The 14,942-nt window shown below is 47.5% G+C and overlaps 1 protein-coding gene across 5 annotated transcripts in view; it reads left to right on the top strand.

Annotated features, from left to right (window-relative positions):
• Positions 1 to 14,942, top strand: part of LOC310697662 (integrator complex subunit 6-like) — a 142,577-nt gene that overhangs the window by 59,047 nt on the left and 68,588 nt on the right. For all 5 annotated transcript variants that reach the window (XR_014521145.1, XM_083484331.1, XM_083484329.1 and 2 more), the window contains 3 exons: positions 5,346 to 5,474; positions 6,291 to 6,454; positions 11,726 to 11,878. Coding sequence is in view for 4 of the 5 variants with exons in the window: in XM_083484331.1 (XP_083340457.1) it covers positions 5,346 to 5,474; positions 6,291 to 6,454; positions 11,726 to 11,878 (446 nt within the window). In the remaining variant the exon portion in view is untranslated. The remainder of the gene's footprint in view (positions 1 to 5,345; positions 5,475 to 6,290; positions 6,455 to 11,725; positions 11,879 to 14,942) is intronic.

Genomic DNA, 14,942 nt, shown 5'->3' with positions numbered 1-14,942 from the left:
AATAATCAAACTAGAATACAAAAAGGGAGGTGTGAGGAGGTCAATGAAACAAGCAAATGAAAGTTAAAGATATGTAATATGGGAATATTATTATTATTATTATTATTATTATTATTATTATTATTATTATTAATAATAATAATAATTTATTTATACCCCGTCCATCTGGCTGGGCTTCCCCAGCCACTCTGGGCGGCTTCCAAAAGAATATTAAAATACTATAATACATCAAACATTAAAAGCTTCCCGAAACAGGGCTGCCTTCAGATGTCTTCTAAAAGCCTGGTAGTTGTTCTCTTTGACATCTGGTGGGAGGGCGTTCCACAGAGCGGGCGCCACTACCGAGAAGGCCCTCTGCCTGGTTCCCTGTAACTTGGCTTCTCGCAGTGAGGGAACCGCCAGAAGGCCCTCGGTGCTGGACCTCAGTGTCTGGGTAGAACGATGGGGGTGGAGATGCTCCTTCAGATATAATAATAATAATAATAATAATAATAATAATAATAATAATAATAATAATAATAATAATAATAATAATTTATTATTTGTACCCCGCCCATCTGGCTGGGTTTCCCCAGCCACTCTGGGCGGCTTCCACAGAAACCAAAAAACACTAAAATATCTGTCAGAGCTGCTTCCAGATCCTAGCTCACAGAGGATCACGCTAGCCAGCGATCATTTAGTAAAAGTCTTTATTGAGTTACAGTTTCCATTCTCAAGCTGCTGCGTGCAACTCTATGTCTTATGGGTTAGACCGGCGAAGCTCCGTCTGAGTCTCCGCCCCTTGTACACCAACTTAATATCCTAGCCTTACTCCACCTTTTCCGCCTGACTGTTCTTCTCTGGGTCCCTCTGCCCCCCGTGGTCTCTTCCTTCCGGGATTCTTCTGACGCCGACCCCCCGGACCCTCCTGTCTCCTTGCGCCGGGCTTTAGGACCTGGCTCCCTTTCCGGGCTGCTTACTGCGCCACCTTCCTGTGCATTTGAACTTGGCGCGCGCGCCCAACCTTCCACTTTCCGTCTGACCGTTTCTTCGCTCCCCGATGGAGGTGTGGCCACTCCTGACTCGTGCCCTCCCTCCTGTTGTGAGCTGCCAGCGCTTGATACCTGGCGCCCTTCCTCTCCCCTGCTCTCTGGCGGTGACGCTGGTCCCGATTTCCAACTGCTCCCCTCTGAGCCCCCTCTGGCCCCTTCTTCCTGGGGTGTCCCCCTAGGCTCCCCCCTTGCCCTGGCCACTGGTGCTCCTTTCTGTGAATCTTCTGATTCACTGGAAAGACTCGGAGATCTCGGGTCGTCGTCATCACTCATCTTTTCTTCTGCCTCCTCCCCCTCGCTCTCTGTTTCCTCCCTTGCCCTTGCCTCTGCTCCTGAACCCCTGACACTCGCAGTGAGGGAACCGCCAGAAGGCCCTCGGTGCTGGACCTCAGTGTCTGGGTAGAACGATGGGGGTGGAGATGCTCCTTCAGATATAATAATAATAATAATAATAATAATAATAATAATAATAATTTATTATTTGTACCCCGCCCATCTGGCTGGGTTTCCCCAGCCACTCTGGGCGGCTTCCACAGAAACCAAAAAACACTAAAATATCATACATTAAAAGCTTCCCTGAATAAGGCCGCCTTAAGATGTCTTCTGAATGTCAGGTACTTGTCCATCACCTTGACATCCGATGGGAGGGCATTCCACAGGGCGGGCGCCACCACCGAAAAGGCCCTCTGCCTGGTTCCCTGTAGCTTCGCTTCTCGCAATGAGGGAACTGCCAGAAGGCCCTCGGCGCTGGACCTCAGTGTCCGGGCAGAACGATGGGGGTGGAGACGCTCCTTCAGGTATACTGGGCCGAAGCCGTTTAGGGCTTTAAAGGTCAACACCAGCACTTTGAATTGTGCTCGGAAACGTACTGGGAGCCAATGTAGGTCTTTCAAGACCGGTGTTATGTGGTCTCGGCAGCCGTCACCAGTCTAGCTGCCGCATTCTGGATTAGCTGTAGTTTCCGAGTCACCTTCAAAGGTAGCCCCACGTAGAGCGCATTGCAGTAGTCCAAGCGGGAGATAACTAGAGCATGCACCACTCTGGCCAGATTCCAATCTTCCAGAGAGTTATTGGGCAGAATCGCTCATCTGTTTTGTTTACACTTATAATCGCAGATTATCATCACCGATTGGTTGTACCCCCTATGAAAAGATGTTTGGCAAGAAACCATACATCAAGCACATGAGAATTTTTGGTTCTGACATGTGGGTTCACACACCACAAAGCTCCAAGTTAGGCAAGCGTGGTTTGCATGGTATCTTTCTAGGATATCGGAAAGGTTCTTACAGAGTAATGATGACTGACTCTAAGACAATTAGGCTCACTAGAAGTGTTGAGTACAGTGCCAAGTGGGGGGAGAATGTGGGGATTTTCCAATGTTATCCTGATGACAGTGAAGAGTCTGAGGATAAACAACAGCAAAACCCCACATCCACTGATGAAGGTTCTGATTCTGAGTCTGAAACTGAATCAGATGATTCAGAGGATTTCAAGAGTGCTACGGCCTCTATGCGACCCTCTGAAGGCTCTGATCGAGAATTGGAGGAACCACTGTTCACTATAGGCCAGTTTTTTCCTAAGAAAGAAGAGGAGAGCGTTGAAGACTTACCTCTGATTCTCAGGTCTGAAAGAGTCACAAAAGGTAAACCTCCAAAGAGATTTGCTGATGAATTTGCTAAAGCAGCAAAAGCCGTAACTGCTCCAAGAAGGTATTTGAACCCTCAGGTTTCCAAGAGATCCAGGCTTTGGACTCGAAGGATGCTGAGCCATGGTTAACTGCCATGAAGGCTGAGCTTGATTCCCTAGAGAGGAACAAAACATGGGAGCTAGTTCCAACAGTTCCAAGGATGAAACTGCTTGACAGCAAATGGGTCTTCAAAGCAAAGACAGACCGAAATGGCAAGATAGTCAGACACAAAGCCAGATTGGTAGCCAGAGGTTTTTCACAGGTACCAGGAGAAGACTATCACGAGACCTACTCACCCACCGTGAGATATGAGAGCATTAGGCTTATGCTCAAACTTGCTGCAGAGGAAAATCTACACGTTTCTCATCACGATGTGAATACAGCATTTTTGTACGGAACCTTAGGTGAATCACTTTACATGCTTCCACCTGATGGTGTACAGGTAAAACAGGGATTTGTTTGTTCTCTGAAGAAGTCCCTATATGGTCTCAAGCAAAGTGCACGATGCTGGCACTCTAAACTCACTGAAGTGTTGTTTTCTCCAGGTTTTCATCAAGGTAAAGCTGATCCATGTGTATTTGTCAAAGAGGAAGGGGAAAAAAAGCTGTATAAACAGTGGACATAAAAGGGTTTAATAGGCAGAGATGGAAGAGACCGATTGGGTGGGGCCAGAGGGAGGGTGGGGGGGTAATTTGTGGATATCCCCATGATCGCACACCTACACCCTCTTGCGCACAATGGGGGGGAGTGGGGACCAGTTAAGGGTGGGGAAAGGGGTTAGGCATTTGTAGTAGAGAATTAAGAACTTAAGCCTGGCAAGGTTGTGTTCAGGAATAGAACAACACAAAACAGAGGAAAGACAAAAGGAAGTGATGGAAAAGAAAGAAAGAAAAAGAAAAGAATGGAAGAGGGGGGAGGGGGGATTTAGAGTAAAATATAAAGAGGAAATAAAGGAGAGAGAAATAGAGGAGAGGGGCGGAAATAGTAATAGTAATGATAAGAAATTGCAGTGGTGGTCCAGGTTATAGTATGAGGTGGGTGTCATGGGACTGCCAGAGAATGCCGGGGAGGAGCAGGAACACTCAGAGGGAGGTGGACAGGAAGTGACGGATGGGGAAGGGGGAGAGAGCCAGGAGGCGGAAAGGCTCTCTGATGCTGAAGCAGAGCCCCAGCACTGCACAGGAAGTTCTAGCACCAATGGTGAGGCAGTGCCTGTTCCGTCTGCCAAGGAGAGGAGAGAGTTAAAGAGGAGGGGGGAGAGGCATCACAGGAAACTTCCTCGCCTTTTCTGTTGGGGGAGAAGCCGGTGAAGGCCACTCTCAAAATCAGGTAAAATAAACAGCAAATAAACAGAAAGAAACAAAACCAAAAAAGTAAGGAAAAAGGAATGAAAAAACGGAAGTTGTTGAGGTGCTGGCACCTGGAAGTAGTATATATGTACCAAGTGATATAAGTAAATAAGAAAATAAAATAAAAAATATGTAGAAAGAATAAAATAAATAATGTGTGTGTGTATGTATTCTCTTTAGAGAGAAAGAGGAGGAAAGAAAAAAGAGGTGGGGAAGGAAGGAAGAACCACCCCCCCCCAAGCAAACAAACAAAACAGACACACAAAAAAGGGAATTAGATTTTTTATTTATTCTCTTTTTTCTTATTGATTTTTTTAAAAAATGAGAAAAGGAAGAAAAATGAAAAATAAAGAAATAAAATAAAAAAGAACAGAAAGTTAGGGGTGGAGTGGCAACCCCAGGAAGTGGCCTGTGCTGGTTCAGGGCTCTCTTCTGGGCACCGCCATTTTAATTCTTAACAATTAGAAAAATGGGGGGGGGGACCTATTAGTAAGAAATATTTTTAAAATAAAGTAAGGGGAATTAAGATTTAAAATAAAAATACAAAAATAATAGATGGCTTTAGCGGCGGTCCCCCCCCCCCAAAAAAAAAAAAGAAAAAGGGGGCAGAGGTGTTTTCCCAGCCTGGGGGGGGGGCTATGCAGGTTTTTCTCCTGGGGTGTCCTCCATTGCGTGGCTTCCCTCTGGGCCCTGGTCTGCTCTTGGCGCGCTAGCCACCTGGGAGGTAGGCTCGGGTCAGGCCTGGGCTTGTCCGCGCGTGTATTCGCGGCCTCCCTGGCTCTCCCGGTGCTCTTCTACCTCTCCTCTCCTTTTCCTTCGGTGTCAGCAGCAGCAGTAAGCTGGGGAGGTCGGGGCTCCTTTTTTTTCTTTCTTTTTGCGTCGGCTCCGGAGGCCTCCAGGAGTTAAGCTGGGCCATTGGCCAGGTGGGTTCTCTGTCATCATGGCCAAGGTTGCTGGGGGAGGGGGGCTTGGCGGCTCCCTCTGCTGATGCACTGGACTCTCCCGACTCTTCGGCAGTGGCGGCAGCGGGCCTGGGGACCAGCCAGGCAGTGCAATTGGTGCTAGCTGCCTTCAGATGCGTCGTGGCACCCACTATTTTGCCTCCATTGGGTCTTTCCTGAGCGTTTTAAAAGTATTTCTATGTGCACAACACATTAGGTTTAATATCAGTGCAGTTCTTCGGTTCACAGTACTTTTGGTTCTTGCTATTCTGCTTTTTACCTGAAGTTGCCAAATCTTGCCTTCAGAATCTTCTTATTTCTCTGCTTTATGTTATAGGACGCTCATATTGTGTTCGGACACAAAGAATGTTGAATCAGTGTTTAGAATCTCTAGCTCAGAAAGTTCAGAGTGGTGTTGTCATCAACTTTGAGAAATCAGGACCAGACCCACCACAAATTGGGGAAGGTACAGTAAATTGTTTATGGTCATTGTAAACTATTATGTTAACAACTGTACAACTGTATTTAAGGTTTAAAAAGTACTGTATGGCATTGCTAAATCAGTGTAGATTATGTGCATAATGTTATATTCTAGCTTTGCCTCTGACAATTAGATTGATTGGATACTGCCCTTCACTTATTTGAACAATTAAACTGGTTTTTTTATTACTCCATAAATTATTCTCTTGGTGAACACTGAAAAACCTGTAACAATGTCTTCAAGTGTTTTCTTTCTTAGACAAAAAACCACTAAACTATCTTTTTCCTGAACACTTTTTTTTTGGAAACTTTTTAATCTTCACTGTCCCAAAATACTAGTCAAAACTTTGGTGGTCATTTGCGCAGTTTAGAGAAAATATATCTAAGTAGAAATTGTAAAGCTAACGCTGGGAACCTAATGTAAAAGGTAAAGGTACCCCTGACCATTAGGTCCAGTCGCGGACGACTCTGGGGTTGCGGCGCTCATCTCGCTTTATTGGCCGAGGGAGCCGGCGTACAGCTTCCGGGTCATGTGGCCAGCATGACTAAGCCGCTTATGGCGAACCAGAGCAGCGCACGGAAACACCATTTACTTTCCTGCCGGAGTGGTACCTATTTATCTACTTGCACTTTCGAACTGCTAGGTTGGCAGGAGCAGGGACCGAGCTCACCCTGTCGCTGGGATTTGAACCGCCGACCTTCTGATCGGCAAGTCCTAGGCTCTGTGGTTTAACCCACAGCGCCACCCGCGTCCTAATGTACAATGTTACTTAATGTTCTGTTCTTCTTCTTTGGAACTTAGATGGAGTTGTTGATGTCACAAGACCCATCACTTCTTTTGCTTCTCAGCCATGGCACAGCTGTCATAAACTCATCTATGTGAGGCCTAATCCTAAAACGGGAGTTCCTGTTGGCCATTGGCCAATTCCAGAATCCTTTTGGCCTGATCAAAATTCACCAACACTGGTATGAAATAGAGCTTTAGAATTTCTGTGCAGATCCTAGTGATACAAAAGTGAGCTTAGGTAATATGATGAAAAATTTATTGTAACTGGGGAGCAGTTCAAATCACAGTGCATCTCAGGGATCACTGGGTTGGCTCTAAGCGAGGATTGCCCTGCTGAGAGCCTGAGGGCCCTGTTCCTGTCTCACTCCACCTGGCCTAGGGCAGGGCCTGACAGGCTCTTAAGAACTATTGTTGTTATTTTCATATCCTTTTAAATTCTTTTTTTAGTGTTTTAACTGTTTTTAACTGAGTTGTAAGGGCATTTTGTGGGATGTTCTTGGGAGGAGAGGAGCAGGAAAGAGGCAGGGGTAGGCCCAATTTCAGTGGTTCTGGGTAGGAGGAGGTATGGCATGGGAGATGGGGCCGGCCGGCTAAGGGGCACGCGGCCCAAGCTGTTAGTGACTGCCGTGTGCCAGCCCCTCCTCCAACCTGGGGAACTGGTTGTCATTTCAGCTAGCACTCGGGTCTGCAACTGCTGTTGTTGAATGCCAGGTCGGCTCAGAATAAAATCTCCCTCATCCATGACCTGATTATGGATGAGGAGGCTTATCTGGCATGTATCACTGAAACCTGGGTGGGTGAACAGGGTGGAGTTGGTCTTACCCAGCTGTGCCCACCTAGGTACTCAGTGCAGCAGAATCGAAGGTTGGGGAGGGAAAATTGCTGTGGTCTGTAGAGATTTTCTATCTCCAGGTTCTCTGTCCAGTTTGGGGGGGGATCTAGAGTGTGTGTTCCTGGCATTGGGCAATCGGGACAGATTAAGGCTTCTGCTGATTTACTGCCCACCTCGCTGCCCAGCAGTCTCCCTGCCTGAGCTAACAGAGTTTGTCTCGGAGGCAGTGTTGAGGACTCCCAGACTGCTGGTTCAGGGAGACTTCAACATCCATGCCGAGGCAGCTGGCTCCGGGGTGGTTCAGGACTTCATGGCCGCCATGACAACCATGGGGTTGTCCCAACATGTCACCAACCCAATGCACATGGCAGGCCACACTCTGGACCTTGTTTTCTAAATGGGGCAGGAAGAGAGTGGTGTGAAGGTGGGGGACATTGACATCAGTCCCTTGTCATGGTCAGATCACTTCCAGTTGAGATTTAGGGTGTCAGCACCTTTTCCCCTCCGCAGATGCAGGGGATCTACAGGGGTACCTTGGGATGCAAACGGGATCCGTTCCGGAGCCCCGTTCGCATCCTGAATGGAACGCAAGAGGCGACAGCGCAACTGCGCATGCACAGGTCGCGTTTCGCCGCTTCCGCACATGCGCTCAAAATGACCTCACAGGCTCCGTTACTTCCGGGTTGCCACGGAGCGCATCCCGAACACGTTCAACCTGAAGCACATTCAACCCGAGGTATGACTGTATTAGGAAGGTCCTCTCTTGGAGGCTGATGGATCCAGTAGGATCCCAAACCCCTCTGCGGGGTTTTCTGGCTGACATGACTGGTGCTCCTGTCAAAGCCCTGGCCGACCTCGGGAAAACACTCGAATGGCTTGGGCCATTGACATGAGCGCCCCTGAGTGCACTCTCCCACCTTGTGGCGCCTGATTGGCCCCCTGTTATACTCCAGAGCTTAGGGCGAGGAAACAAGCTGGGAGACGGCTTGAACACAAGAGGAGGAAGGATTTGAATGAATGCAACCAAACACTGGTAAGGGCTCATTATTTCTGGGTTGTACGGGGCCTTTTAAAGACTGGCCCAAAGGAGGTGGTAGAATCAATGGTAGCTCTCTGTGACTTGTTTGCATGGCATTTTGAGGATAAAATCGCTTGCATACACCAAGACCTTGACTCTGTTGTTATAACAGATGTATCTCATGAGGTGTCCAGAGTACAGTCTAGTCCTGGTGTATTGCATGAGTTTCAGTTGGTAAGGCTCAAGGATGTGGATAAGGTGCTTGGATTGGTCAGGGCGACCACTTGCGCTCTAGACCCTTGCCTCATTTGGCTGATAAAAACCAGCAGGGAGGGAATGGCTGGTTGGGCCAGGGAGGTGAAGATGCCTCTTTATGAGAGGGGGTGGTCCCTGCTTGTTTGAAGGAGGCAGTGGCAAAACCATTCCTTAAGAAACCTTCCCTGGATTCAGAAAACCTAACTAACTACCGGCCAGTTACTAATTTCCCTTTCCTGGGCAAGGTTCTGGAGTGAGTGGTCGCGGACCAGATCCAGGCACTTTTGGAAGAAACTGATTTTCTGGATCCATTTCAGTCGGGGGTTAGGTTTTGGGACAGAAACTGCTTTGGTCATCCTGTATGATGACCTCTGTCGAGTGAGAGACAAGGGAAACATGTCCCCGTTAATTGTTCTCAACCTCTTAGCAGATTTCAATACCATCGACCATGGTATCCTTCTGGAGCGACTCTCCGAACTAGGGTTGGGTGGCACCGCTTTGTGGTTGTTTCAGTACTACATGAAACCACTGGGTTACACTTCCTCTGAAGGAGCAGGTTCGTAGCCTGGGGGTACTCCTGAATCCTCTGCAGTTGTTGAGGCTCAGGTGGCCTCAGTGGCCCGGAGTGCCTTCCATCAGCTTCGGCTGGTGGCCCAGCTACGCCCCTGTCTGGACAGGAATAGCCTAACTACTGTTGTCTATGCTCCGGTAACCTCAAGGTTAGATTACTACAATGCATCATACCTACGGCTGCCTCAGAAGACAGTTAGGAAACTTCAGCTAGTGCAGAATTCAGCAGCCAGGTTGCTCACTGGAGCAAGACGGTTTGAGCATATTATACCAATCCTGGTCTGACTGCACTGGCTACCAATTAGTTTCCTGGCCCAATGGAAAGTGCTGGTTTTGACCTATAAAGCCTTAAACGGCTCAGGACCGCCTCTTTCCATATGCACCTACCCGGACCCTGAGATCATCTTCTGAGGCCCTCCTTCATGTGCCGCCTCCTCAAGAGGTCCGGAGGGTGGCAACACGAGAATGTGGCCTTCTCTACAGTGGCTCCCCATCTGTGGAATGCTCCACCCAGGGAAGTTCACCTGGCGCCTTCATTATACATCTTTAGGCACCAGGCAAAAACATTCCTTTTTAACCAGGCCTTAGGTTGATCCAATTTACATCCTATGCCCTTTTTAATTTTGTTTTTTTTTGGGGGGGGGCTATTGGGTTGTTGTTTTTATTTTTATTAGGTATTTTGTGGTTTTATATATTGATTTTATTCTGTGAACCGCCCTGAGACCCCCAGATGTAAGGCAGTATAAATTCAAATAATCATCATCCCCCCCCCCCCACAACCTCTGTCTCCTGCTATGGAGATCATTATCACAATAATACAAAAGGCATGTGGACATTTCAAACATTTAGAAATAGCATTAGATAACTAGTGTGTTACCCTATTTTTCTTTGCAACTGTTGAGGCTTATGAAAAATCCTCCAAGCTGGAAAGCCCACCACTTGTCCTCTTGACCTGTGCCCGTCCTGGCTGATTAGAGCGTGTCCAGACGAGGTGCGGGCCCCCCTGGGTGATATCATCAATTTGTCCCTTGGCACTGGGATATTCCCAGGGGAACTGAAGGAGGCAGTGGTGCGTCCGCTCTTAAAGAAAACATCATTAGATCCCTCAGATCTATCCAATTACCGCCCGGTTTCGAATCTTTCATTCCTGGGTAAGGTGATTGAGAGAGCGGTTGCTGAACAGCTTGGTAGGTTTCTGGATGAAACATCTGCTCTCGACCCATTCCAGTCCGGCTTCCGCGCTGGTCATGGGACCGAGACGGCTCTGGTCGCCCTAACAGATGATCTCCGCAGGCAGCTGGATCGAGGCGGGTCGGGGCTGCTGATTCTTCTAGACCTGTCAGCAGCCTTCGACATGGTCGATCACGAACTCCTGGACCGCCGCCTTGCCGACGTGGGGATCCAGGGCACAGTCCTTCAATGGCTGCGCTCGTTTCTCTCTGGTCGGGGACAGAGGGTGGCGCTTGGGGGGGAATTGTCATCACGCCACTCCTTGGTGTGTGGAGTGCCTCAGGGTGCGATTCTCTCCCCGATGCTTTTTAACATCTTTATGCGCCCCCTCGCCCAGCTTGTCCGGAGTTTTGGGCTGGGTTGCCATCAGTATGCCGATGACACCCAACTCTATCTGTTGATGGATGGCCATCCTGACTCGGCCCCAGATACACTGACCAGATGTCTGGAAGCTGTGGCTGGATGGTTACGTGGGAGCCGGTTGAAGTTAAATCCTTCGAAGACAGAGGTCCTCTGGCTGGGACGGAGCAATATGGGATTGAGGGGGCAACTCCCGTCTCTTGCAGGGGTGCAATTAGTGCCAGCATCATCCGTGAAGAGTTTGGGTGTAATCTTCGATACCTCCCTCTCTATGGAGGCGCAGATTACAGCTATAACAAAGGCGGCATTTTTTCATCTCCGCCAAGCTAAGCAGTTGGCTCCTTATCTCTCTCGCCCTGACCTAGCCACTGTGATCCATGCGACGGTCACCTCCAGACTGGATTATTGTAACTCGCTCTACGTGGGGCTGCCCTTGAGACTGACCCAGAAACTCCAGCGGGTGCAGAATGCCGCGGCGAGACTCCTTACGGGGTCTTCGCTGCGAGATCATATCCATCCGGTGCTGTACCAGCTGCACTGGCTCCCGGTGGAGTACAGGATCAGGTTTAAGGTGCTGGTTTTAACCTTTAAAGCCCTATACGGCCTAGGACCCTCGTACCTACGGGACCGCCTCTCCTGGTATGTCCCACAGAGAAATTTACGGTCTGCAAATAAAAACACCCTAAAGATCCCAGGCCTCAGAGAGGTTAGGCTGGCCTCAACTAGAGCCAGGGCCTTCTCGGCCGCGGCTCCAATCTGGTGGAACGCTCTGTCACAAGAAACTAGGGCCCTGCAGGACCTGACATCCTTCCGCAGGGCCTGCAAGACAGAGCTGTTCCACCAAGCCTTTTGTCAGGGCGCAGCCTGACCCCCTCCTCTGGCAATCTGCACAAAATTTTGCTTGATGGTTGCCATTAATTTGATTTTAATTTGATTTAATTAATTTTATAATGAATGTTTTAGAATGTTGAACTATTTTGATCGTTGTTAGCCGCCCTGAGCCCAGCTTCGGCTGGGGAGGGCGGGATATAAATAAAATTTATTATTATTATTATTATTATTATTATTATTATTATTATTTAACCTTCTTGAATAGCAGATAAAGTACCTCTGGGGATAATGTTAAGCAAACTTGTGGCTTTCCCTCTCCTCTAATTGGCTCTGATTCCCTTTCTTCCTTCTAAGCCTCCCCGCACAGCCCATCCAGTGGTGAGGTTCTCCTGCATGGATTGTGAGCCTATGGTAATCGATAAGCTTCCATTTGACAAGTATGAGCTTGAACCATCACCCTTAACGCAGTACATCTTGGAGCGGAAATTACCTCATTCCTGCTGGCAGGTATTTGCTATATACTCAAAGCTAATGCTGGGCAAACTTGCAGGAGAGATCAGTGAAGCGGGTGTTGGATATTAGTGAGTATATTTTCCAACTCACAAAGGTGTACACATTTCCACATGCTTTGCAGACAATCACCGATGCAATACAAGCCCACGGCCCAGGCAGTAAGGTTTATTGCCAGTTTACAACTTAATGGTTCTGTACATCATTAACCCATAAATCAGTCATTAGCATGCTGCTAGGATGGTCCGCTGCTTAAGAAGAGCAGAGAAAGAAAGGAACAAAGCTCAGTTCTTTCTCTTAGTCTCTTATCCAGGCCTAAAAAACATTGCACATGAACATTAACTCACGTTTCTTACCTAGAGGCCACCTGCTTCTAGTTTCCAGAACACAGTGCTGATAAGGATTGACTACTAGTTTCAGTTTCGCATATACCAACAGGGGGGAAAGTAGAGAGAATGCTGAGCTTGGAGATGGCAGAAGCAAGCTAAAATTTTCTCAGCCTTGCATGCAGAAGACCCAAGATTTGAACCTTGGCGTATCCAGGCAAATTTAGCAGAGCTACAAAATAACTTTCTCTTCCTGAGACAGTTTTCAGTCCCAGCCATAAGGTAGCAGCTGCACATGTTTATACGCCATGACTGAAATTGCAGAGTTGTTAAATAACCTGCAGTACTTCAGTGGTGATGTGTACTGTCAGGGAACTGCCATTGAAACAGGGGCGGGAAACAGAGGGGCAGTTGTGTTACAGGGAGCCTCCAAAACTCTTGCGAAGCAGTTCCTCTTCCATTGATGAGGAAAGCCCCACCTCCAGTGGGGAAGAGGTAAAAGCACCAGAGGATTCTGGTGGGAGCCTCAGCACCACTTCTGGCAAAGCCGGCCAGGAGGGAAGCACGCCCCCTCCGTCGCCCACCCTGCGCAGAAGTCTAAAGCGCAGAGAGGGAAGGAAAAGGCTGGGAGTAACGAGACTTTTATGTTGGGGGAGGTCCAGGAAACAACCACTCCCGGATTCTGCTAGCGATTGAGGCAGACATGAACTTTGGGGTTCTGCACTGTAAATCGTTTTGCACCAAAATAAAACCTGTAAAAGACAGGTCGGAGTCCTGCCTGGTTACTCGTGAGCAACCACCCTTGCCATCTGACATGTACCAAACTTTTTTGATGCAAGTTCAGGGAAGTTGCACCATTTTAGAGATGCTCTTATTTATAATACCTGTGTGATATGTTAACAATAAAAAATTTAGTACCAAAACAAGTTTCATATTATTTAAGCCTAACCTTATTTTAATCCCTTATGAATACACAGTGGAAGTGAGGAACAGGTTTAAGGATTTAGATTTGCTGGACAGAGTGCCTGAAGAACTATGGATGGAGGCTCGCAACATTATACAGGAGGCAGCAACGAAAACCATCCCAATGAAAAGGAAATGCAAGAAAGCAAAGTGGCTGTCCAACAAGGCCTTACAAATAGCGGGGGAGAGAAGGCAAGCAAAATGCGAGGGAGATAGTGAAAGATACAGGAAATTGAATGCAGATTTCCAAAAAAATAGCAAGGAGAGACAAGAACGCCTTCTTAAACGAGCAATGCAAAGAAATAAAGGAAAACGACAGAATGGGAAGAACCAGAGATCTGTTCAAGAAAATTGGAGATATGAAAGGAACATTTTGTACAAAGATTACCATAATAAAGGACAAAAGTGGAAAGGACCTAACAGAAGCAGAAGACATCAAGAAGAGGTGGCAAGAATACACAGAGGAATTATACCAGAAAGATATGGATGTCTCGTACACTCCAAGGTAGTGTGGTTGCTGACCTTGAGCCAGACATCCTGGAGAGTGAAGTCAAATGGGCCTTAGAAAGCACTGCAAATAACAAGGCCAGTGGAAGTGATGGTATTCCAGCTGAACTATTTAAAATTTTAAAAGATGATGCTGTTAAGGTGCTACACTCAATATGCCAGCAAGTTTGGAAAACTCAGCAGTGGCCAGAGGATTGGAGAAGATCAGTCTACATCCCAATCCCAAAGAAGGGCAGTGCCAAAGAATGCTCCAACTACCGCGCAGTTGCACTCATTTCACACGCTAGCAAGGTTATGCTTAAAATTCTACAAGGAAGGCTTAAGCAGTATGTGGACCGAGAACTCCCAGAAGTGCAAGCTGGATTTAGAAGAGGCAGAGGAACCAGAGACCAAATTGCAAACGTGCGCTGGATTATGGAGAAAGCTAGAGAGTTCCAGAAAGACATCTACTTCTGCTTCATTGACTATGCAAAAGCCTTTGACTGTGTCGACCACAGCAAACTATGGCAAGTTCTTAAAGAAATGGGAGTGCCTGATCACCTCATCTGTCTCCTGAGAAATCTCTACGTGGAACAAGAAGCTACAGTTAGAACTGGATATGGAACAACTGATTGGTTCAAAATTGGGGAAGGAGTACGACAAGGCTGTATATTGTCTCCCTGCTTATTTAACTTACATGCAGAATTCATCATGCGAAAGGCTGGACTGGATGAATCCCTAGCTGGAATTAAGATTGCCGGAAGAAATATCAACAACCTCAGATATGCAGATGACACAACCTTGATGGCAGAAAGTGAGGAGGAATTAAAGAACCTTTTATTGAGGGTGAAAGAGGAGAGCGCAAAATATGGTCTGAAGCTCAACATCAAAAAAGCGAAGATCATGGCCAGTGGTCCCATCACCTCCTGGCAAATAGAAGGGGAAGAAATGGAGGCAGTGAGAGATTTTACTTTCTTGGGCTCCATGATCACTGCAGATGGTGATAGCAGCCACGAAATTAAAAGATGCCTGCTTCTTGGGAGAAAAGCAGTGACAAACCTAGACAGCATCTTCAAAAGTAGAGACATCACCTTGCCAACAAAGGTCCGTATAGTAAAAGCTATGGTTTTCCCAGTAGTGATGTATGGAAGTGAAAGCTGGACCATAAAGAAGGCTCATCGCCGAAGAATTGATGCTTTTGAATTCTGGTGGTGGAGGAGACTCTTGAGAATCCCATGGACTGCAAGAAGATCAAACCTCTCCATTCTGAAGGAAATCAGCCCTGA

This window comes from Podarcis liolepis, assembly GCF_965112155.1.
Source record: "Podarcis liolepis genome assembly, chromosome: W".
Classification (NCBI taxonomy): domain Eukaryota; kingdom Metazoa; phylum Chordata; class Lepidosauria; order Squamata; family Lacertidae; genus Podarcis; species Podarcis liolepis.
This window is presented reverse-complemented; position numbering and strand designations above follow the sequence as displayed.